This window comes from Uloborus diversus, chromosome 4 (genome assembly GCF_026930045.1).
Source record: "Uloborus diversus isolate 005 chromosome 4, Udiv.v.3.1, whole genome shotgun sequence".
NCBI lineage: Eukaryota > Metazoa > Arthropoda > Arachnida > Araneae > Uloboridae > Uloborus > Uloborus diversus.
This window is the reverse complement of record NC_072734.1, coordinates 8,638,828-8,664,732: the sequence shown is the minus strand read 5'-3', so window position 1 is coordinate 8,664,732 and position 25,905 is coordinate 8,638,828. Positions and strand designations below refer to the sequence as shown.

The 25,905-nt window shown below is 32.5% G+C and overlaps 1 protein-coding gene across 1 annotated transcript in view; it reads right to left on the bottom strand.

Annotated features, from left to right (window-relative positions):
* Positions 1 to 438: 438 nt before the first annotated feature.
* Positions 439 to 25,905, bottom strand: part of LOC129220247 (dolichyl-diphosphooligosaccharide--protein glycosyltransferase subunit STT3A) — a 39,728-nt gene continuing 14,261 nt past the window's right edge. Inside the window, exons 9-15 of the mRNA XM_054854619.1 lie at positions 24,036 to 24,188; positions 19,922 to 20,004; positions 15,530 to 15,691; positions 14,809 to 14,997; positions 10,674 to 10,893; positions 7,482 to 7,670; positions 439 to 2,765 (exon numbers count right to left, since the gene is read on the bottom strand). Of these exons, the coding sequence (XP_054710594.1) occupies positions 2,620 to 2,765; positions 7,482 to 7,670; positions 10,674 to 10,893; positions 14,809 to 14,997; positions 15,530 to 15,691; positions 19,922 to 20,004; positions 24,036 to 24,188 (1,142 nt within the window). The 3' untranslated portion in view covers positions 439 to 2,619. The remainder of the gene's footprint in view (positions 2,766 to 7,481; positions 7,671 to 10,673; positions 10,894 to 14,808; positions 14,998 to 15,529; positions 15,692 to 19,921; positions 20,005 to 24,035; positions 24,189 to 25,905) is intronic.

Genomic DNA, 25,905 nt, shown 5'->3' with positions numbered 1-25,905 from the left:
TCATGAAATATTTAAACAGGTATTGATTTCTTATTCCCTGGGCAGGTGAACAGAAGCACCAGCAAATTTTTCGGGGTTTTTTTTTTTTTTTTGGATTTTGTCATTTATTTTACTTTAGCATTATTGTATAAAGTCGTGCACGTGTTTGTAGAATATTTACTTATTTGGTTTCCACAGAAAATAAAGCAAGAAAAGAAAATCAAATTAGAACATTTTACAGGTGTTTGTGGGAAATAAAAAATGGGATTCTTCATATATCTCAAAACCTCGTTGTTGAAGATACTACGGTTAACCTTCCCGCAGCAGTTCTATACTTAACTGAGACAATTACAACAAAAACAATTTTCTCAAAATATTTCATGAAAATATTGCAGTAATTTGATGGTGCCAGAATGATGATGTTGTAAATGTGATTAAAACATAAATAAATACACAAAATTATCCATCCAAGTGTTCATTTTATTACCAAAAACGTGACATCTTTTCAAAATGTGATTGTACTTCAAATGCATCTTGGTTTGATTAAGTAACTAAATAAATCATAAAATACATTTGTGGTAAATGTAGAAAGCACATTAAAATACATTGTTCGATTCTTAAAAATGACATTGGCAAATAATATATCAAACTTAATTTTCAAAACACCGAAAACAACTGAAATTACAAGGGACATTTTTATACATGAGCAAATTTTATATCAGGGTGCAACATTAAAAACCTGCAAACATTGACAAACCATATTTGTTAATAAATTATATTTGTTCTCTCCAATTAAGACATAAAATCATTACAATTATAAACAGCATTTGTTCAGAAAAATCACAATCACTAGATGAGGGAGGAAGCGGTATGATCACAAGTTGTCTCACAAGTTCCTTAAGATTAGATCAAGGAAAGAAATGAAGAAGCTTAAACAATCCATTTTAAAAGTCGACTCTGGAATGTTGGAAGTTTGTACATATGAGGCAGTGAGAAACAAAGGGATGTAAGTGGACATTTTCTAGTTTTGAGTAAAACGCGTTAAAAGATTACAGGGTTCGTACTCAATTTCAGAAATAAAATGAAGGAGTTTTGGAGGAGGTTTGAAGGAGTAAAATGAGGTTTTGAAGGAATACAAATGGGCTGTCATTAAATGATGTCACACTTTTTTTTCAACATATTTGACCCCTTCCCCCTTCATCACAATGTGTCACGCTTCACCTAACTCCTCCCTTGTCACATGTCATATTTCTTATAAACATTGTTACAATAACTGTGTGATGTCACTTTTTGTCATCCTCTCTCTTCCCTTTGTCACAATTTCATGAGCCCGTCTCCTAATCAATGCATAACATCACTTGCAGATGACCCTTTTTACAACATCATAACTTCGGTTTACTAAACAACTATTTTTTTAACACAATCACTTAATATAATGCATCTACTTATGCAGTTTTAAATATTTAAATAATAATTAGACAACCTGACTTTTGCTGCTGAGAGTGGTGGAGGGAAAAACAATAATCATTAAACTTGAAAAAATAGCCAAGCACAGTTTAAGCATGTTTTTAATTCACTTTTGAAACGTTTTAGTTTTCGAATAAAATTTTCACCTTCAACTTTTACGACTTAAATATGATCAATTTGTAAACCACAGATTCTTGAAAAAATAAATGAACGAAATTACTACATAAAAATCGCCCTTGTGACAAAGTTAGTTGTTGATCAAAGTATTATAAGTTACAGTCATAGAGGAAGATTATGTAGTCTTGAACTAAAACAGAAGGAGTTAAAACCAAAATGAAGGAGCTTGAAGGGCTCTTCAAAAAAATTTCCTGAATGAAGGAGTATTGGAGGAGTTTTGAAGGAGCGTACGAACCCTGGATTAACTCCTAGGTAGGCTTTCATTGAAATATTTTTCTAAATCATGCTGTATAGCAGCAACTACCAGGGCTACTAGTAACATCTCTTGCCCCAAGACGAGGGGAGGTTCTCCTACCATGTGTACTGGTTATCTCCAAAATTTTCAATTTTGCCACTTACATACCTTTGCTTCTCACTGCCTAATATGTACTATGTAAAATTAATTTCACAAGAAAGGAGACATGTTTAAATAACACCAACTAATGTTTAATTTACCCCTAAAAATTTCATTCAGATATGAAGCCTTAGATATCCCCTTTAAACTACAAGGCAAGAACGGAAGGAATTCATAAAATTAATACTAAATTAAACAACTTTAGTTCCTTATTAATTTTTTTTTGTTAATTGATTCTACATAGTTAATTAGAAGACACATTTTAAACAGAAAATTTTTCATCAAGAAAATTTCACCCAGTCATATTGTTTTTCCAAATTAATTTTTTTCTCTTAATTTTAAAATAATGTGAATGCAGAAACATTAAACAATGGGGAGGGGGGTATTTAAAAAAAAAATGTATTGGCATTTCTTACTTTAAGCAGATAATTTAAACACATATTGTTTTTGCATCGTTTTAACAATATAAACCAAGTGTATAAAATTGTGTCAGACACTGAAATCTCCCATATGTAACATGAAAAAACTCAACTCAAAAATTTGAACACTTGTTATTCATACAAAAATATTAAGTATAAAAAAGAAAGACATGGTTGTAAAAGTTAAACTCCTCTATTAGGCAAATCTTTAACTTTATATATTCTAACCAACCAATGTTCCGTAGTATAAGCTTCTTCTAGCACATCCAGCTCAAAGTCTTTATTTCCAATTTCAGCATTTCTGACCCTATCATATCCAGGAGGTTTTCCTGTGTTTAAAGTACAGACGAAAATTCATGATTAAAAGCAATGTGACGAAGAGCAACAATTTGACAATTTTCGTAATATAATAATAGTTACAAGAAATTTGACATAAATGCAAATTTTCAGATAATTTGGAAGAATTGTGTAGAAACAACTCACACTGAAAGGCAAGAGAAATATGCCTTGAACACAAAAAATTGATAGTTAAAAGTGAAGAAAAAAAGCCAATTGTAATTTTAAGATAAGCATTTAAATTAATTATTAATTTTTAAAACATCTGTTTGAACCCTGTTAGCTTGGAAGCCTTATGCACCTATAATGCAGATTGTTTAATTTTTCATCAGATAATGAAAAACAATATTTCATTTACTTGAATCTTTATTGTTAGTATTTAGTTGAGAAAGCACACCACAGTTCAAGAGGAATTCTTCCAAAATCTCACATTTTTACCAGGGTTGAGCAATTTAAATCAACCCGATTTAAATTGTGATTTAAATCAGTTGGTTTTTTTTAAATCATTAATCTAAATCATGATTTTTTGAAATTAAAATTTCAGTAGAAACAAGTTGATGGGCATGAAGTTCCGAGTATTTTTTATTAGAAAAAATCATCAACAAACAAATATTATCAAAAGAAAAAAAGAGTGATTCATATTATTGTTAAATGAAGCAAAATTAAACTGAAAGGGAAGGGAAAAAAAATCATTACAGCAACAATATTATATTGCAAAGGATAATATGAAACAAGATGTTTCTTTTCCATGAAATAAAGCATAATAAATTAGATTGGATATTTATCAGTTAGGAGCTAAGCAATTTAATTATTTATTCCAAAAAAAAAAAAAAAACTCATCATACAATCCTCTTCAACTTTCATTAAATCAAAACCAGGGCCATAACCAGAAAATAATTTCAGGAAGGGTTTAAAAACTTTTGTGTGGAGCTTTGTGATATTTGTGTTAATGTTCAAGTTGTTGGGTTATCTATTATGAAAGCGTTTTATGCAATTAATATATAAATGAAGGACATTTGAGTTTTGGAACAATATTTTTTGGAAAATTTTAAATATAAACAAACATTTAAAGGTCAAACCGAACTTTTTTTTGGGGGGGGGGGATATTGTATTTGGCCCTGTTGTGGGCTCAGTACTGCAACTAGGTAACAACAAATTTGGAAAAATAGAATGTTTCACTTTTGTTGAAATTTTTGTTCAAAAGACAAAAACTTCTAATCAAATAAAATTTAGAAGTGGCAATTTAATAGGGGAGGGGGGTGAACCCCCCTCCTTTGTATACGGCCCTGAAAACAGTGAAACAAAATATGCATCTGAATAATAACACAATAATTCTAAAAAAAAAGAGTCTGCTTTTCAGTCTTTGATGAGTTTTATTGAAGAATTAAAAGTGAATAAGCAGGAGTGTGTGTGCTTTTCTCTTTTTTAATCATGCATTTAATTTTAGGGTTCTTTTTTCAAGGGGGAAAAGAAAATCATTATTTGAAAAAAAAAAAAATGCTCTATGTTACTTTTATTCTTTACTTCTGCAGTTAATATAATTCTATATTATTTTTTAATTAATTTATTTAGTTTTTTTAAAGAAAAATGAAGGATGTTGTTTATTTCGATTGTTAAAAAATGTCTGGGAAATAGACCCATCCAGATACGGGACCATCTTGTAGCAAGTTTTTGTCAAACTCAGATATGCACCCTCAGTTCATGGTTTCCTGGTGTGGCTAAAATTATAATCTGGCCAACTTTAATTTTTCATCGATATATATAAAGCAGACGGTGTTTCTTTGTTCCCAATAGCCAGAAGCCCCCATAACACCTACAACTCTGAAACTTGGCACAAAATTCGAACGTACCCCGGGGGTCTGCACCTCGAAGCCCGAACTCTAAATTTCTAATTAGTTTTTTCAATTAACTAATTAAGCTGAAATTTAATGTTTTTTGCCTAATTAGGGGTAAAAAATCCCCCCACCCCCCTTACATATGTCGTTGGAAAGAGCTTCCCTTTCTGACCAAGATGATGTTTGATCCATTTCTCTCAATTAATTAGAACAGGAGATATAAGCGATTCTAATTAAGCCAATTTTCAAGACTAACTTGAACTTTGCTAAACTTGATTTTTGTTTCTGCAGTGACATCATCTTTGGTATATGATTGCATTCGAATAGTAGAACCGGTGAATTCTTGATTTGGTTATTGCGCTGTGGTCATTTTTGTTAAATTCATTGTGCGAATGTTAATTGATTTTCTTTTTGATTTGAAAGTCGCTTGGCCAATTTGGCGATAAACAATGTAGTTTAGGATTATTTGTTTAGTTTAAAAAAATGTCGCAAAATATTTCAGATTTCAAAGGATTGCATTCAGGTTTTCAAAGGGTGTTCAAGCATTTTAGTTAAAAAATATGATTACAGATTATTTGAAATCATACAAAGTGGAGGGGGAGGGGGGAGTTTTTTTTTTCTTTTAATTCTAGAGTTGTTTTTTTTCCCTTTTCTCAGACGATAGCTTTTCTATGGTTAAATTTTTCATACCGGGTGCAGGATTTCCTTTTTGTACTAGATGTACCGGGTTTTTTAATTGTGTTGTTTTTCTGATGAGAAACGATTTAAAAGTTACTTTTAAATAGTTTTTGTTGACATGGGAAAAAGCAAAAAGGAATGAAAATTACTAAATGAAGAATTACAAGCATAGCATATACTGACACCCTGGCTGCGAAATGCCTTTTTTCTTCTTTTTTTCCCCTTTTAATTATTTTTTTTTTCAATGTCATAAAAACTCTTGAACCTGTGAAGTATTATGGTGCAAACCGCAAATTCAAACAACAATTTGTTGGTTTTCTATGAATTTTTTTAATGTGTCAAGGACTTTTCGAACACCCTGTATTTTGCTCTTTAGCTCGGGGCTTGAATTGAGTTGAGCTTAAAATTTTCCGTTAAAATCGAAACCCTTGTAATTTGTGAATAAGAAAGAAGAAACAAGCGAATCGAAAAGACGTAACTTTGGCAACGCCAAATAAAATATCAATAATTTGAATGGAGATGAGATTTTTTGAACTTGATTAAAACGTCTTGTAACTTTTTTCCTTTGGAGATAGAAGCTTAGTTTTTTGACCATAGGTTGAGTTAGATCTGGAGTAAAAAAAAAATCCGCTCTTTCCAGTGGTGTCAAAAAGAAAACAGTGGGACAACTCCTTCACTTTTTGCTGATAGATTTAATGAAGAAAGTAGTGCCTAAATTTCAGCTGAACCTAAAAAAATTTGAGATGAAAATGCAAATAACTCCTGCTGTAATTAAGTTAGAGCATTGAAACAAATTGCGTAGAATGCGGGAAATTCCACCCTTTCAAACGATAGATAATATTAAGATGTGCAAGTAATTTTCACCCTTTTAAACAGGCATTTTACTCTAAATTTAGTTTAAAAAAATTACAAAAAAAAAAAAAAAAACTAATTCAAAATTTAAAAAACAATAACCCCAGGTGCAAACCACCAGGACTTGAAGTAATTTTGTACAAAATTTCAAGGCTGTAGGTGCTATGGGGTCTCCTGGACTCCATAGACTTCCTTTCGACATTACTTTTTTAATATATAGAGATTAATGGATAAAAGCTTTTTGCAACGGGAAATAAAACATTTCCCTTGATCTTACCACCATACGGCACAAACTTGAGAGTCACGGATTTGGACAACATTCTAGATATAGGCCAATTCCCACTAGGCCAATCCACTAGGTATGAGCCCAGGTGACGCAGTTTGACTTCATAGGCCCTAGTTCGGCTGCAACGGGGGTCCAAAGTTGACAATTTGATCCCAGAAATGCAATGTAGTTTCCTTCAGAATTAAAAACTCTTCACCACTTTTTCTGCTATTATACTGCAGTATGAGCCATTTGTTTGCGCCTACCTTTGAATTACTTACTTTGAATACCAATTTTAATAAATGGTTCTCAAACTTAAATTGGGTAATACTTTTAATTTCAATATTTTGAATGCCAAAATAACATAGTTACAGTATATTTATCTTTTGCAAAGGAAACTAATTATTTTTGTTTTATATTAATCGTCTGCTAGTAAAAAGCATTTATTGTTTGCTAATTAAAACATTAACTGGATATTTATCGTATGCTGTCAGAGATATTCCACAATCATAAGCAAAAAATGGGAGAGGGGAAAAAGCTCTAATTTATTGCACATGGCACATAAAAAAACAAAAATACAAGATCATTTCGACTTTTCAAGTAACTTAAATAATGCCCATAAAAAAAAGGTGTCCTCCCTTTCATTCGTTTTACAAACAAAAGATGCCAAACGTGTTGGAAGATCGAACATAGGGAAAAAGTCTAAAATTCCAATGGAAACTCCATTGCATTTCTGGGGCCAAACTAGCAACTTTGGACCCTCATTGCAGCCAAACTAGGGTCTATGCAGTCAAACCGCTTTACCTTGGCTCATATCTAGTGAAAATGAACCTATATCTAGAATTTTGTCAAAATCTGTGACCCTCAAGGTTGTGCTGTTTGGTTGTTAGACTTATTAAATAATATGTGTGGTTTTCTGACAAAGACAAAACATGTTTTGATATGTGGTGGAATATTAAGTACAGAAGTTTGCATTTGAGAACCAATGAAATGAGTTTTAATTATTCTGAGACCTCACCACAATGCAGGAAAAGTATTAATCATATGATGCATTAGGAATGTGAAAGAATAAAACTTACCAGCTTCGGTATACACAGAACCAAATCTGTAGTAACACATTTTGTACATAAGACAGTTCAAAAGAATAGGAGATCCTTCTCTGTCGATGCGAAATTCTCCCGAGGAAGTATAGTAGTCATTTTCCTTAATGTGTTTACCACGTTCTGTGCTTCCACCAATACGTACCATCCACAGAAATTTATTAATGTCTAAAAGAAATTGAAGAATAGTACTTAATATACATTTAAATACATCAACTATCAGTGGTGGTGGCAATTAGAGGGAGGGGGGGATGACCCCCCACCCCACGTAAAATAAATTGATCAACCCCATGGTTTATCAATTTACTTTACTTTTGAATTTAGAAACCATTAGGAACCAAAACTAGAAATGATTTTTTAAAAAAAAGTCCTAATTTTCAGACCAAAATTATTTGTTTCACTTTATACCTGTTCACAAAATGTTATTTAGCGCAAGCAATACTTTTAGTTGGTTAGATAATAGTAAATCAGTTATTTTACTTAAACAAACCGTACTTGTTTAATGAAATTATTACCAAGTGTTTGAGACGCCTCAAAATACTTATGGGTACATAATATAAGTCGAATTCATCTCTAAGTGTTTCTTCGAGGAAAGTTATTGTGTACAAAATTCATCAAAATCTTTAGAGAACATGAGTTAAGTTGTTAGACTTGCATTAATTTTCACTTATGTGCTTCAATATTCTCAAAACCAGCCCTAACAAAATGTTGGACTTATTTTCTTTTTTTGCAGCCACTAAAAGTCCCATGGCTTTTAGTAATTTTTTTTTTGTTGCCCCCCCCCCCCTCACTTACAAGCCACAATCGCCACCACTGTGAACTATAACATGTAACTACACTATGCTCTGAAATAACCTTCAACATATTAAACATAATTTAGCAATTATAAAATTAATAAGCACAGGAACAAACTTTTAACTATCAATATTTTTGAAAACAATGTTGTACATTAAGACTTCTAACAAAACCACAGATTTCAGCATTAGCAAAATTAAAATTAAAAAGAAAAAACTAAATAAAAGTCCAAATGATATGCACATCATCAAAATTTAATCTGCTTCTTAAAGTCATAGAAAGGTTAATCAAAGCATAATCTCAACTTCCCCTAATTGAATGTCAGTATAGTAAAAAACAGTCAACCGTTTCTTAATACAGTCGAGCCTCCATACATTGAAGTTCCATGCATCAAAATTTTCTGTATATCGAAATTTTAGCAAATCTCCATGTTCATTACATAGAAAAACTGTTTCCATGTAACAAAAACATCTACACATCGAAAAAATTTTCATACATAGTGGGAAAATTGATTCGACTTTAGACCGTTTGCCTCACAAAATTAAAGAAAGCTAAGTGGTAGTCACTACAAACCTCACAAGTCAGTTGAGGTTAAAGGGTAGAAAACAAATGGAGATATTTATGAATTTTGAAACAAATAACCAAGTTTTTTTCAATACAGTGTTGCAGCTTGTTCTCTAAAATCAATTATTTATGTCCTTTTTTCTGATAGTTGTTTTTCATTCCTAAACCTGCCAAGCTTCAGTGAATCTCTAAACATTGCTACGCCAACAAAAAATTAAATACTACAGGCATTTGAAACAATATGTTGTGGACTTTAGCTCACAAAAAAATGTTCCTGATGAACTTTTCACAAAACTGGCATCGCAGCAAGACTCTCATAGTTCTTTTTTTCTTTTTAAAGAACAAAACCATGATCATTGCAATTACTGTATGGATTACTGTTTCTTCAAAAGTAATAGCCATTTTTTTCTTCAAATTATTTTTTGATTATTTACTTTCATATAATGCGATTTTCAAATGAATTAGAAATGGTGTTTAGTGTAAAGAAATTGCTTTAGCTTTAATGTTTTAGGAGTAATACCAGATAAAATTAAGCTGGCTTCTATTTATCAAAATTTCTACACATCAAATTTTTTCCAGCAAGTTGCTACTTTGATATATGGAGTTCTGACTGCATTTCAAAACACTATAGGAAATCAAGTTTCATACAAAATTGTTTTATAGCACTGATTCATTATTCTTTCTTTTGCACAGTTTTGAATTGTTTTGAATAGTTTTTAGCCAACTTTGATTTATGCTATTCAAATATTTTGTAACGGTAAAAATAATTTTCCAGCATTCAAGCAAAACCAAAAAAAAATGGTTAGAACTATACCAATTTTTTCACTTTACATGTATTTCTATTTCAATATATGAATGAATCATAAGGCTTTCTCTGATGTCAGTCAAATACTTCTGTCCTTGATGCAAGCTCGATCAGCTTATGTGCGGAAGAGTGTTTCCCTCTCCTTTTTATTGTAGGTAATTAACCCCCCCCCCCTTCTCAGGTCTTGGCAGTGGCTTTACTTCTTTTAGAAAACGAGCTGATGTGTGCATCACATGACTTCCTTTTACGCCAATTTAATGTTAATAGTGCCTTGGAGTAAGCAAGGAAACATTAAATATTTTCACCCCCAGTTTCTTGTGAACTGAAGCAAAAAAAAAAAATGTTTTACACAGATTTATTTCCCCATTATTGGAAATTTTAATGTGATTCAGCGGCTAACTCTTTAAATATCACCAACATTGGCCAAATTAAAACCAGACTTAAAAATTTAAAAAAAAGTCGCCAAATTGACGACAAAACTTGGAGGCTAAAAGCTTGGCAATATATCGCCAAATGTTTGACAAATTATAAAACCACTTGAGTTAGCATTGAAATTAACAATGATTTCCCCCCAAAAAGGTGTAAAAGACCCCCTTAGGAACATCCGAATGCAACCAAAAGGGGAGGTGCACAACTAGACCTCACTAGGAGTCTACGTACCAAATTTAACCTTTCTAGGACATACCGTTTTTGAGTTATGTGAGATACATAAGCACATACGCACATACGGACGTTACGAGAAAACTCGTAATTAACTCGAGGATCGTCAAAATGGATATTTCGGGTGTCTGTACATTCCTAGGCATCTATCCACGTGTGGTCGAGTCAAAAAAAATCTCAACATTCATTCGGGGGTGAGCAAAATGGAAAATAAGGCCAATTTTGGAGTGAAATTTTTTTCGCAAATACAATACTTCCTTTTTTTGTAAAAGGAAGTAAAACTGATGAGTATGTATAATGAAGCAAATTACTTTACTGACATGTATTAATGATGAATAAACACATACCATCTGAAGAATAACCTGTAAGTCCACCAAAAATAACCAAGACATAATTCACATCCAATTCTTTCATAATTTCGTAAGCTTTTTCTTCGGATGATGCCATGGCTTGACCGACACGAGAAATGTGAGTGTTGTTCCAGGTGTTGTTGTCCACTAGTATTGTCCTATTAGCCATAGCAGTAATTTGATAGCCATAATCCCACCAGGACATAACTTTGGCATCCTAAATGATGAATGGAATAGTGAAGGATGAAAATGCATCATTTATAATGACAAAACTACTTTCAAATGCATTGTAAAAATAATAGACACGTACCGAGTACTCGGTAACTACTCGGTACTCGGCCAATTTGCCGAGTACTCGGTACTCGGCGAAATTCTGATCAGATACTCGGCCAATACCGAGTAGTTTTAAAAAATTGAATATTGTCCAAGACAGATACTAAAATTTATTTAAAAAAAGAGCAAGCATTATATTCTGCAATCATTTACAATTAAAACTTATAAGTCAAATTTAAATTTTGAGAATAATGAAGTTTGTAATGCTTCAATGGAATAAATCTTTATTTTAATGTCCCCAAAGTAAATAAAACTTATTTATTAAAAATTATGCAAAAAAGGTATACAAAAAAAAATTGTCCTGTTAGTGTCTGCATTTGAGGGGTTTTACTGTAATTTGTTTTAATTCCAACTTGATTATCATACCTTTTATTTATTTATTAAAAAAAAAAAAAAAAAAATTGTAAAATTTTTGACACAAACAAAATTGTTTATGTAATGCGTACTTAAATTTCAGCTGGAATTTAGTTTTAAAAACTATTATATGGACAAGGAGGTCTATACTACTATTCCAATAAGTTCAAAATTCATCACATGTGCGTCAGTGGATCTACTTAAAACATAATTGGTACTCGGTAACTCGGCAGAGTAGTAAAAGGCCGAGTACTCGGTAACTCGGTACTCGGCCGAGTAGTGAAAGGCCGAGTACTCGGTACTCGGCCAAAGTGCTACTCAGTACGTCTCTAAAAATAAGTAAAAAAATAGTAATAAAATGAAGAGAAATAAACAATAGCAATATTATGAAAACATAACTGAATTGTAAAGAAATTCACTAAAAATATCCAAGAATTGCAACATTTCAAAGATTTACAAATCAAGTTTTCATCTATCTCAATGGAAATTGAACTTTAATTTGTGTTAAATTCATTTTAAGTGATAGAAAAGCCTATATTTTACTTTGAAATGAACTAAAAGTTTTTTTTTCAACCATAAATATTACTCTCTCTCTCTCTCTACCAGTTTAATAGATGGGTTCTGTACAGAGGTTAAAAAAAGATATGTGATTTGTCATTAAATGAATGAACTAATGCATTAGCAACATTTTATATGTTGATTGTGTTCATTATTGCAAGTATCACATTTACAGAAAACTTGGCGCCCCCCCCCCCCGCCTCAAAATACAGAACATTGTTGAAGTACCAGAAAAGTCATTTGTTTAATCAAGCAAATGTTAAAAAAAAATCATTTCAGAAAGTCTAAATGTATAAGTATGTTTGTTTATTTTTTTTTAATATAAGCTTTAAATTATTGAAAAGTAAAACTTAAAAAATCTTTTACCTTCTTTATTTTATGTAACATTTTAATGCTAACAGCATCATAATGACTGCTGATTGTAGCATCTTACTATTACAGACAGTTCTTTAACTTTTTTACATGTGAATGACATTTTTGACATTTAAAAAATATTTTAACTGAGAAATTATTGACAGCTGCTAATTGTATGCATTAATGTACACATGAGAAGTGATATGTTAAAAATCTTAAAATATATAACTATTAACAATAGGATGCCTCAATTGCCAAATCGATTAACTCCACTTTTTAAAAAACTCCTCTTTTGTGCTTTAATAGTGCTTTATCAATGCGTAACATGTGAATTTATATTAAAGTTTTGGTTCAGTGCATTTCTGACCATGTGATGGCAGAAAATGTAACATGAGAGCCTATTTACTCCTATGGGTAACACTAGGCTTGCCAGATTTCTGAAATACTCAACAGGGACACTGGAAAGCCCCCCTCCCCCCACGTCGCGAATATTCAAAAAAGTACACGCATCTGGCTAGCTTTTTACAGGGCAGTTCATTCTCAATGCTATGAGTAAATAGTTACTAATTACGAACCTAGAACAAGGGTAATAAGAAATGACACAAGCAGATAAATTTAAAAATTTTACTTCTTACATTAATACCTGCAAGTTTATTTTGTAAGAAGAAACTCTTGGAATGAGGAATAAAAAATTGAACAATATTTTTATACACTTTTTATTGGCAGGGATATTTTTTAGAAAGTCTTTGCTTGGTTTTAATCTTGTCGTAAAAATTGAAAATTATTTTTTAAGTCAGTTTTGCAAATAACAAAGCAATAATCCTAGATAATATTTCCCAATTAATTATTTTTAGACTTTTTTTGGTCATCTGTAATCAAATGTCTTTTTCCGGGACATGAAGTAAACTGGCCGGGACACCAAGATTTTGTCTGAAAACCGGGACGTCTGGAAAGCCTAGGTAACACCATCTTCTTCATTCGTTACTTTTTGTTTCATGAAGTTAGTCAATTTGGCAAGTGAGGCTTCCAATTATAAGTCACAAGAGTCGAACATATTTTTATCTATTACTAGCTGAAAATTAAGAAGACAGACATGTTAAAATGAAGATAAGAAATTAGTTTTGACTATTCACAAGTGAATTATATAAACAATGATTCTGCATATGCTGCACAATTTTTCGATATTCAGGTACAAAGAAATACTATTCAGTAAGTTACCGCCCTATAGCCAGGGCTAAGGCAGAAACACATGAAATACACTGCCAGCTCAGTCATTCCCAGCCGAGGACTGCAGTTTCGTGCTTATTAGCACTCATCGGCCCAGCATAGGAGTGACCGAGCTGGATGTGGAAAACCTCTTAAGGAAGCCTAGAGTGCCAAACAAACTGGTAGCTAATGCAGAATTAGCACTGACCAGACGAGTGACCAAAACAATGGTTCGGTTCAACTCGAATATTGAAGGCAAGATCGTGCTAAGCACGAAACTGCAGTCCTCGGCTGGAATTGACTGAGCTGGCGGTGTATTTCATGTGACAAAGTTATACTGTCTAGCTATAAACATGATCTAACTGAGTCTGCTAAATACACAATATTTTATTACATAATGAGTGAAAAAATATTTCAGTACTCATAAATATGCTTTAAGAATTTTTTTCAAGAAATTTGAAACATAAGAATTTAGAATAATTAATGGTTTTTAAAAGTTCATAAGCATCAATTTTTGATTGATATTCTAATTCTATAAATCTGTTCTTATGAGAACAATTAACTACGAATGCAGCTCTTAATATATAAAGATTTGAAAGCTACTGTTAATGTGATTTTATACTTTTTTGTTTGTTTGGCAAAACATTTATTATTGCCAAAGAAAAAACATCCGTTTCACTCGCAAAAATGCTGGGTTCCGATAGCATGGTCGCTTGGCGCGTTAGGCGCTGAGCAGTTCAGTCTAGGATTATTGTTTTAAAGCAACCGTAAATGTAATTCAGTGTTTTGGCGATTTGTTTTGAAAGAAAAGAAACTTTTGATTTGTTTTTATCTGAGTGAAGTGTACGACATTTTCTTCTTTTTTTATGAGGATGATTTTTGAATGTTCCACGGGATTTTTTTTTTTAATCGTTAGACGGATGGATTATGATAGCGTGGTTCTGGGCAAAATTGGTGATAAACAATAGAGTAGCAGAATTATTTTTATATTTGAAATATATTTGATGTCTTTTTTTGTTTCTTTGGCGAAATATTTTTAAAAACCGCTTTATTTGCTAAATCGAGTTTTAAAGCAACTGTAAATCTAATTTAATGATTTGATGAAAAGTTTTAAATTCCAATGAAACTTTAATAGTTTTTTTTTGAAAAGGTTGTACGCATTTTATACAAAGAAAAATGATTATTTCACATCAGAGGGGGAGGGGTCGTCAATTTTTTAAATTCAAAGGACTTCTATTAAATTTTTAGCATGGGCATCGCTGTGCAGCTAATTATATCTAACGAAATGAGAAAGTGTCTAATCATTTTATTTATTTTTGAAACTTACTTCGGGAGTATTATGTCTCAACCAGTAATAAGCTTCTCGGAAATCATCAAAAATGATTCTAGATCCATCGTGACTTCGAGCTGATAACACAATAGAAGGCGAGGAATAAGCTTCTGATGTGACCCATGTACAGTGGATCATGTAAGCGGTCAGAAAAAAGGACATCACAAGGATAAATGAACATGCAACCTGCAAAATAAATGGATAAAAATAGGAAAGTTGCACAGCCAAATGGCATTACTTCTTTAATCTAAAATATTCTATGTTTAAGAATAAGGAAGGAAAGAGTAACTCTAAAAATCAAAATAAACATTCCAGGCAAAAACAGCTTTTGCATTCCAATTTCTAGGCTGATGTACATTGTGGCAATGTAGCGTCTTTTAATAAATTTGCAGCAGAAAACAAAATGTATTTAAAGATTAAAAAGGCAAAAAAATTAAAAATGCTGAAGTTCAGTAACAATAAAATGTTAAGAAACACAACCACTGGTAATATTGACATTAAAGCAAAATACATCAAAAACATCTGAACTGGAAGCCCAGGACCAGTAAGAAAGCTAACTGAACTGCTTTACGTGGCAGGGCATTAACAAGTAAATTAATCAAGAAGTGATGAAATTTTAAAAGAGTAAAAAACTTAAATCCCTAGATAGTTTCGAATATTTTTGCTAATATGAAAGCTTTCAATTTATCTACACAAGCAAAAGATCACTGTTACTTACTTCATTTTTCTTGAAATAGTTGCTGTCAAATCTTTTGGCTTTTTTGTCATGTTGAGTTGAATCAAGTTGCTTGCAGTATGTTGTTAAAATGGATGATACACCAATGCCAGACAGAATGCACATTACAGGTGCTAATACAAGCATCAATCGTACCATGACACCCTATAATAAAAAAGAAGTCGAACAAAGAAGTCACAATTAATTTTGTATCACATATCAAACATACCTAACAATGAGAAGTACAGGGTTCATACTCAATTTCTGAAATAAAATGAAGGAGTTTTGGAGGAATTTTGAAGGAGAAAAATGAGATTTTGAAGGAGTACTAATGGGCTGCCCGTAAATGAAGTGTCACACTTCATCTTATTCCTCCTCTTGTCACCATGTCATATTTTTCGATTTTTAATCACGTCAAAAAGATGTGCTTTAAATTCTTTCACTTAAAACAGAAAACAAAAGCAAGTAACGATTTTTTCTCATAATTATTACTGACCCAGGCAACGCCGGGTATTTTTGCTAGTATTTTTTATAAACATATTGTTATAATAACTGTGTAATGTTACTGTTTGTCACCCTCTCTCCTCCCCTTGTCACAATTTCATGAACCCCTCTCCCCCTCTCAAGGCATGACATGACATCACTTGTGGACGTTACAATATCATAACTGCGATTTGCTAAACAATTGTTTTTTTAACAAAATCACTTAACATAGTACATCTGCCTATGTATTTCTGAATATTCAAATAATAATTAGAAAAACTGACTTTTGCAGACGAGAGTGTGGTGGAGAGAAAAGCACAGCCAAGCACCATTTCAGCATGGTTTACTTTATTTATGATATGTCTTAGTCATCTAATAATATTTTCACCTTCAACTTTTATAACTTCTATGATCAATATGTAAATCACATCTTTATGAAAAAAAAATAATATAAGAAATTACTACATTAAAGTTGCCCTTATACCTTCTCCCTTGTGATGAAGGTAAGTTGTGTCGACCGAAGTATTTTAAGTTACTGTCATAGAAGAAGACTGTGGAGTCTTGAAACAAAAAAGGAGTTTTGAAGGAGTTCAAACCAAAATGAAGGAGTTTGAAGGGCCCTTCAAAAAAATTTCCCAAATGCAGGAGTATTGGAGGAGTTTTGAAGGAGCATACGAACCCTGAAGGAGGGTTAAAAAAAAAGGGTAGTAAAATTCCATGGTTTAAAGCAGATGTTAAACTCCAAACACCCAACTGGTTATTGCTTTTAAATTTGGGAGAGGGTATAACTAACTTTTCCTTAATTTAACAGCTTATTCGTTGTTGTTTTTTTTTTTCAAATTTCCATAAATGAAGTATGCTACTACAAACTATTGAAGTTGCATTTTTGAAATGAAACATTTTTAGCAAGACATGCAAAACGATAAATGATTTGCATTGAGTTTTCCAATGAGTTAAGGATTTTTAAAAAAGGGGGAGGGTGGGGAGGAGAGATCAAGATACATTTAGAAAGGAAAAAACTACACTGAAAAATTTTCTATGTATTTCTTTTCCCCTTCACAAATCAGAAAAAGTGTGCTTCACAACTCAATGCCCTATATGTTGTTAACTTTACTTATGCTACTCAATTTTAAGGCAGAGCGGTATGGCTTCAGGTTTAATCGAGCATCTGTTTCTAGGTGGAAGTCCGATTTGGCTTGGACAACAGAATAGATGGCAGCACCATCTATGAACAGTTTGATAATTTAGAACGAGACCAGAAGCAAAATAACTTCTGGCCTAGTACCCCCAGAGGTATTGTTTCACTTGGAGGACTTTTGTGACCACGAGCATACTTAATGTCCTTAAGTCACCCCTAATGAATAATCGTCGACCAGCTAGGATCGAACCAGGGACCCTCCGGTGTATACCTCAAAACTCAAATTTTGATTTGGTAGCCAATGGCTACCAGATCCTCACAAAATGGTAGCCAAATCTCAAAAAATGATATCCAAAACTTTATTTTAATTTAAATTATTTTATTTATTTTATTCCATTTATTTATTTAGTATGTGTGTATATGTCATTGGCGTAGCAAAGAACTTTTCTTATAAAATAATAATTAATATAAATAAGTAAATAAAAAAATTTAAAAAATAAATGAAATAAAAAGCGAGCTAAAAAAAGGAAAAGAGGGTAGAGGAAAAATTTTGGAGGGGGGAATTGAACTTGGGGGGAACGGGTACCTCTGCCCAGATATTATTTAACACATCTTTTGCAAACTATAATCTGCATTAATTTATCTTTAAGCAAAACACATCACAATAAAAAAAATAATATATATATATTTTTTTTTCAGCTTTTAAAGCTTCTAGAAACATCACAGCTTTCAACCAAAAGACGAGTTAGTTCCTTGATAAAGAAAATAACAAAATACCAAAAACTTGAACAGATTGTAAAACCTAAACCATTTGCGATTCTACAAAAATATTTTTTTGCTTTTTCAAATGCATGCAAAATTTCATAAAAATCGAAGCCTGAGAATCGAAATGAAACTTAAAAATAACAATTTTTTCTTAAGGAGAAATAAAGTAAATAAACGGATATGTCCTCGCCTCCAGTAAGTTTTATATTTTAAAAAGAGAAAAAAGGAAAAATAAACAATATGAGTCAAACAAAAAATTAAAAATCTTGCAAAAAAATTTTTTTTAGCGATATCGTTTTTACTTTGTCTCGATGCATTTTGACTCAAAGGCGCATTTTTGTTTATTCATATGTAAACCAAATGTACAATAAATGAAAAGAATTAACATGTAAACCAAATGTTAATTCTTTTCATTTATTTTGGAAAGGACATTTTTGTCTTAACTGGTAAAAATGAAAATCTAACAATGCGACGCCATTTTGAAAAGGCGTAGTTTAAAAATGCCGCAAAACAGAGAAATAGCCATTTGTTAAGGAGAAATAAAGTTGAAAAATGAATTTAAGATCAAAAAAGCATAATTTACTAAATTGGTGTATGAAATTTGTCTATTTTTACGATTGTGTGTAAAGAAAGCCGAGTTTTTGAAATAGCGAGTTTTGTAACGAATTTACCGTCGGGATTGCGATTTTTGTTTCTATTCAGAACTAGAACACGTATCACAATTAGCCATAACTGCATATAAATATAATAATATTTAAAATACATTAAATTACTAGCATTTTGTGGTAAAATAATTCTTAATGCTGGACATAGAGACATCAGAAAGAAGTTTCCTCCGTTTGCCTCCTCCAGGGGAATTCATTTTAGTCGAAAATCTTGTCAAGGCAAAATGATGTTTCCTGAACTGATAACTTCAGCTTTAGAGCAGCAAATGTGGGGCATAAAAATACTTTGGGTGTCGTTAACAAGACCTCCCCTCCTTCCTTCCTCCCCTATCCGATGGCTGAAAGTTTAGTGGACAAGAGGACAATACTCCCCCCCCCCCCCCGTTCATCCCCGTCGATCCAATAGCCGAACTTTTAGTGGACAAAAGAATTTGGGGAAAGGTCATATGTCAAGACTATTATAGGTAAGGGAAGGTTGCATTAGCGAATGGTAGCCACATTGGCAACTGAAGTGGAAATAATGGTCGCCAAAATTTGAAAATTAGTCGCATTTGGCGACCGTGAGTTTTGAGCTTTGCTCCGGTGATAAGTCCGATGCCTTTTTGATCAGGCTACCACGGCCCAATGCCCTATATGTTCTGCAGACAAAAACATTTGGTTTAGTATATGAATATAATGTCATACATTCATATACTAAGCAAATGTTTTTCTCCTGGTAAAATATTCCAATCGCACAATTATATTCTTAATATTCTTGCTAATAAAATCAATAAAGAATCTTGGTTTCAAAATTAACATTCTACATCAGCAAATCTGAATTTGGCTCTTGCATTTGCTATTAATATTGAAAATCGGGCCATGTTTTCAAGAATTTCACAATTTCAAATGACTGCTACATATATTTTTATACATATATATATCTGAATTATGACTGACTTTTTTTTTCTTTGAACCAGGGCCGGATTTAGGGGAGGACAGGCGGGGCTACTGCCCCTGGGCCTCCACAACAAAATTTTTACAAAATATCCTAGATTTCACGGGTCAAAAAAATCAAAAATATAGGATATATACATATATATCAAAATATTTAGATATATATCAAAGTATCGGATATTTTCAAAAATATGATCTTTTTGAACCCTGATTAGGGGGTTCCACTCCTTTGTTGCCCCGGGGCCTCCACACTTCCAAATCCGGCCCTGCTTTGAACACTGTACTATGTAGTGGAGTATTAACTAAAAGGCTCAGAATTTTGAAGAAGAACAACCTATCTGGATGAAATAACCCCCAGAAAGAAATTTAAAAACATTTGATCAGTTACAAATAATTTCAAGTTATACTTACGGCAAAATAAATGCTGGTAACTCCATACAAAATTATAAAAATATTGGCATCTGTAAGCTTTGAAAAGCAATAGTAAAGTCCAACTGAAATTTATAAAAAATTTAAGTGTCGAAAAACTGAAAACAAATCATAAAGATCACAGTGATCAAAATAGTATTTCTTAATAAAACTTCATAAGGATGAAGAAATAAAACCATGGTGATTATTACTTGTACGGTTTAAATATGCTACAAAACTACTCCCAAGAAAAACTTTTCACAGTAGCTATTTGAGATCATGAACAATAACAAAGGAACAATTTAAGTCGTTTAGTCGAATTTTCAAAATAAATAAATAAATAAATAAAATAATAATAATTGCACAAAACACCAAGCAATTTATTATATTTACAAATGAAAGTTCTACATGAAAAACCTATAAAATGTACTGAAAAACAACTGAAATCTGCATTTAGTTCTCAGACAGCTCTTAAAGCAGTGTTAACTATTGTTTCTCTAGTAGGCAGTTTCTGTTATCAAAGCATGATTCTTTGAGGCATTCAGAAAATAAAGGCTAACTCGTTGCAATTTTTAACAAAATTTTAGGCCTGTCAAAGATTAGCCAGCAATGAAATTTTAGGTCATCAGCCACAATACAATAGCTCGTGTGCAATTTTGCAACACTACGTGCATTAAGGAGCACAATTAAAAATAAATGATCTTTCTCACACAAGCTGATAAGCAAAGTAATGTGCTAAAAGGGGGGGGGGAGATTCTCATTTTGGCTGCATTTTTAGACATAAAAGGAAAACTAAACTTCCGTAAAAACTTTGAACTAAAAGGAGTACATTTGAGATATAGAAACGACTTTGTATTGAAACCACTAAATTATTTTGATATTAAATGAAAGCTCTGAGTTAAAGGGATATTCGAGCTACAAGGCTTCGAGTAGATAAAAGTTGACTGCACCTTTGTTGAATACTACTGCCGAGCAAGCAGATCGCTTAGACAAGGAGGACTGTAGTCTCTCAACTCAGTCCTCCTCCGCCCTTACCTACTCAGAGCACCAGTACAATATTAATCATCACCTATCAAAGGACTAGAAGATCCCTCCCTCCCACTGGTATGCTGCTAGGGTACCAGGCTGTTCTTTTAATCTCAACTGTGAAAGAGCGTCTAAATTGGCAATTTCTAGGTTGGTACGTGGACATACGAATAGTCTCCCTTTTTTTTGAGGGCAGAAAAACTTTTGCGGCTTCCAAGTGAGCAGGCCTCATCCGAACACATCCTGGACTGTTTGGGTTTTCCAAAGAAGACTTATATGCCTCCCTCTTCTTGTGATTGATTTAAAAAAGGTCAATGATTTGCTGGATCTTGTCTGACTACGTCAGACATCCAGAGCATTAGAAACAACAACAACAACAATGAATACTATTGCTGCCATTTAATTAAAAAGACAATAGCATTTAAATTAATTGTACTGAGTGGTCTGAGTGGGGGTACTCACCCACTTTATTTTAAAACATTATGTTAGTTATGTTTGAATGTTATAAACCCTTTGCAGTTTCAAGAGTCATAAACATTGGTATGAACACCATTCATGTCGTCACATGGTTGAATTCTGCGTTATGTTCTTGCATATGGGTTGTGGAGATTTTTGTAGGCAGAATAAAAGTTAATGTTTACTTTAAAAATTTCAACAGCAAATAAACTATGTTTAAGCTAACCAAAAACACATATAGCGTCAATTCGAGACACATATAAGGCATAAGTTTTGACACAATACCTCATTTTTTAAAATGACTTGAAATATACGAGCAGGAATGTAACTATTGTGAACTAACATATACTAAATGACACAGAATGATATAAATAGAAAGTCGCCACATAACACTGGTTATGTTCCTTATGGGTCAAGATAGCACCACAGCCTGAGAATAGAGAACGGTTCCCGGGATCCAAGTCCTTTTACGGGCAATCCAGTTCTAAGATGCGGCGATGATGTCACAGAAAGCCACTACAACTTCCACTTCTCTGAAACCATACACACACTTAGGCAGAAATTCAGCTGCCATTGATTGGCATATACCGGGAACATTTGAAATCTGTTGCTGAGAGTCGTAACAAGGAAAACCACCCAAGCAGAAACTAAAGGTACAGTCTGACCACCGATGCGATGGAAATTGTAACAACTGATTTACAGGTAAGGGACACATCTTTTAGTTTGCAAGAGTACCAGCTTTTGCGGATGTGTTAGCCCCTAAATTAAGCAATCACGTTAATTTAATCAAAACATACGCATTAAATTTTCACCTTTCCCCCTCATTCAGATCAACTCGTCTTAGCTGGACATTTGCCAATTCCACAGCAACTGTGGACAGACAGTACTAATTTTTTTTTTTTTTAAATATCGGCTGCCGAGATACATATTTAATGAAGGCTTTAACCAAACAATTTTCACCAGCTCCCTTTGCCCGGCCTCCAAGAAGTCCCACTCTAAAGACACCAGGCAATGCTCTCTGGAGTTTCAAAAAGCAACAAGTAAGAAACTGTAAGAAGGCAAAGGAAAATCTTCATAAAAAGAAATGAGTAAAATAAGCTAATGTGCATAATAATACAAAAAAAAGCATTAAAAAGACTTAAAAACAACTAAGAAAACAACTGTTTTGAGGCTATCAAACACAAGCCTCTTTATCAGTGCTTAAAAAGAAAGAATAGTTCACGAAGTCCGAACTAACGGTCAAGTGAACGAGAAATGCAAGACCCAAAAAAACTAAATAAACCACCAGTGGTCCAAACTGGAAAAATTTATTGAGGTTTTTGGTCTTGTATTTCTCATTCACTTGACTGTTAGTTTGGACTTCGTGAACCACTCCTTCTCTTTATGCAAGCCTCGAAAAAGCTGCATTCCGAGTAGTTTTAAACTCTTTTTAATGCTTTTATTTGCAGTAATACATGTTGACTTATTTTACTCAAGCAAAAGACTTTCAATATCACAGATCTAGTGTTGTAAAATACCCCAGTATTTATTTTTAGGGGTATATTACCAGGGTAAATACCTAAAATGGGTATTTACCCGGGTATTTATTTCAAAAATGTATATTCAACTAAAATACTTTTCTATATGTATTCCACTATGTATAACCAACCACATACAAAATAATAAATTTTTGCTCAAAAATTGTATTTTGATCACATATTTAAAGAATTATTGTGTGAAACAACTTAGCAATCTAATATGATAGTCACATTAAATGTGTTGGATATGCCTAATCAATGTTGACAGCCAAATTTTAGATATAAAAAGCCATTCTACAATAAATTTCCATCATGAAGTACCGGGGAGCAAATGCAAATGAGCAAGGCAACAGAAAACAATATTTTGATTTTGATTTTTTTTTTAAAGGTGAAAACTGTTTTTATATTTGCCACGTTATCACTTAAACAGCAATAAAATAAATAACATCTGATAGTCTTAATAACTTCTCAGTTTATTCTTCCAAACATCCTCATGCTTCCTTTTTTTTTTTCATTTTGGATATGACTAACCTAGATTATGATTTTGAAATCCTGAAGTTCATCATTGAATTATTTATACTTCTCCAATTATGACATAGAAAAGAAAGATTCTTTGGTTCATGATATGTTTCCTTCATAATTTCATCAAATCTTTCAATAAAAAATATTATAAACTATGTAGTACATATGTATGTATCAGTTTTACTAATTATTTCATATTTAGATTTAAAAAAAAAATCCCATTCACTTTTTGCATTTTTTTGTAAAATACCCAGTTTTTGGGTATTTACTCAGGCCTTGGGTAAATACCCAAAAAATATTTACCTACCTGCAGGGTATTTACTCGATCCACATCACTACACAGAGCACAAGAATGATGAGCAGCTGTGGACCACACCTTCACCCCATCATATCTCCACAAAACATCTGAGAGAACTTGATGCAAAATTCAACTGTGTTACAACATGGATAATGTTCGTACCAATGTTTATGACTCTCAAGACTTCAAGGCATAAAAAAACATTAAACTAACATGAGAATGAATATAAAGGAGAGAGGAGTATGCCCCCCATTCCAGACCTCTCCCCCCCCCCCACTCTATATGTGAATGTACCTACCTGGAAACATAAACACAAGAAACTGCAAATCAAAATAGAAACTTGACCAGGATGTGGGCTGATGTTCTGAGACAGATGCAATGATAGGTATGTTGTTTTTGGCATAAGAAGGATCCAATAAAGAGTAAAACCGACCAGTCCAAGGTGAAATTTCTAAGTAGCACCATTAAGGAATGATTTGTTGGATCAAATGTATTTTGTAATCCTGTAAACTACATTTTTTAACATAAAAGTTTTGTTTAACACTTGAAAGTTACAAGAATATCCCCCAAGAGTAAGAAACATATCTTAATATATCAACAAAGCAAAGCAAGTGTTTATAATAGTTTTTTTAGATTTTGCAACATAGAACATGCAAAAGTTTCACACATAAGTAATCAGAAAAAAAACCTCTGAATCGAATTTAGCGTAAAGTATAATTTATTGAAATGTTAAGCAAGCAGTTACCAATAGCGAGCTCATTCAGAAGTGCATGAAAATAATAAGTTTAATAACATTCCATAGAGTAAGGCAGGAAGTAATATTTTGACAATGTAGCCTAATACTTTCATTTTATTATGTTTCATCTATTTAAATCAAAAGATCACTAATAATTCCAATTTATCAAGTACACCTAGATGACTTACATATTTGAAGCTCAAACTTCTGCAGGGTTCATACACTTGTGGTTAAAAAAAAAATTCCCCGACTTTTCCAGGTTCTCCAGGTTGTTTTTTTTGAATATTCCAGGTTACTCACTTCATTCAAAATTAAGTTTAAAAAGCAATGTTTCAAAAAATAATTAAAATTGTTTAAAGTAGCAATACGGAAGAACTGAAACTTTCCCCCTTGGGTTTACAATGAGTGAGAGACAGCAGGCAAGTGTTATACTGGTCCAAGTAGAAGAGAACATACGTCCTCTCTGACTACCTGTTAGCACAGAAAAGATTTGTGCTTGGTTGTACAAATCAGGATTTGCATCACAGAAAGGAAGAATGCTCTGGACAGACAAAAGAGTTCTCTAAACAATCTAGTTACTTTCACTTTTCACATAATTTCTACTGCAAATCGAAGGGATTAGAAAGTCTACTGGGAATAAGAGGGTATTGGAATGCTCACTCTTATCACGTTGTAGCTAATGTAGATCATCTTTATTCGCCATTTCATATTGATGCTGAAAATTTACTTAAATTTAAATCTTGTATAAGTTTTAATACGTGTGATAGCAAATTCGTGAACTATATCGAAACCATTTGAAAATCATGTCAGAAAGAAAGAATACTAATTCAATTGTATGTGTTGAATGGATAACTATTTTGAATAACCTCGGTTACATCACCCTTTTGGATATATCACGCTTTTCCTTTGCCCCCTGAAAAGCGCGATATAATGGGGGTTACTGTACTATAACTAAAGAAAGCAGAAATTAAAATTAAAAATATATATTGCACAGATTAATTAAAAAACGGCAATACAAAGTTTTAAAAAAGAAGCCATGGCTTGAATGAAGGGTCGGAATGAACGGGAATGAATTAAGGTCCTAGTTTAAAAAGCAACGCATAATAGTCATGTGCCCAAGAGGTGAAATCATTACTTTAACTTTTGAACAGAGCTTAACTTACATAAGATAGAATATTATGTTAACTGAAATTTGAAGCATCTTTTCCACCTTTTCAAAAAGTATCCATAAGCAAATCTAAGTTACATAATATAAGCAGCACCAATCCAAAACCAATATTAAGTCATGGGGAAATTTAAATACAAAAGTGACAACCAGCAATAGACCCTGGGTCAAGTTAGGCCAGCCCTAATCAATTTATTATTCTTCAGTGAAGATTAATGGCCCTTGTGCTCATTACAACCTCTACCGAAAAGCCATTAAAAAAGTGCC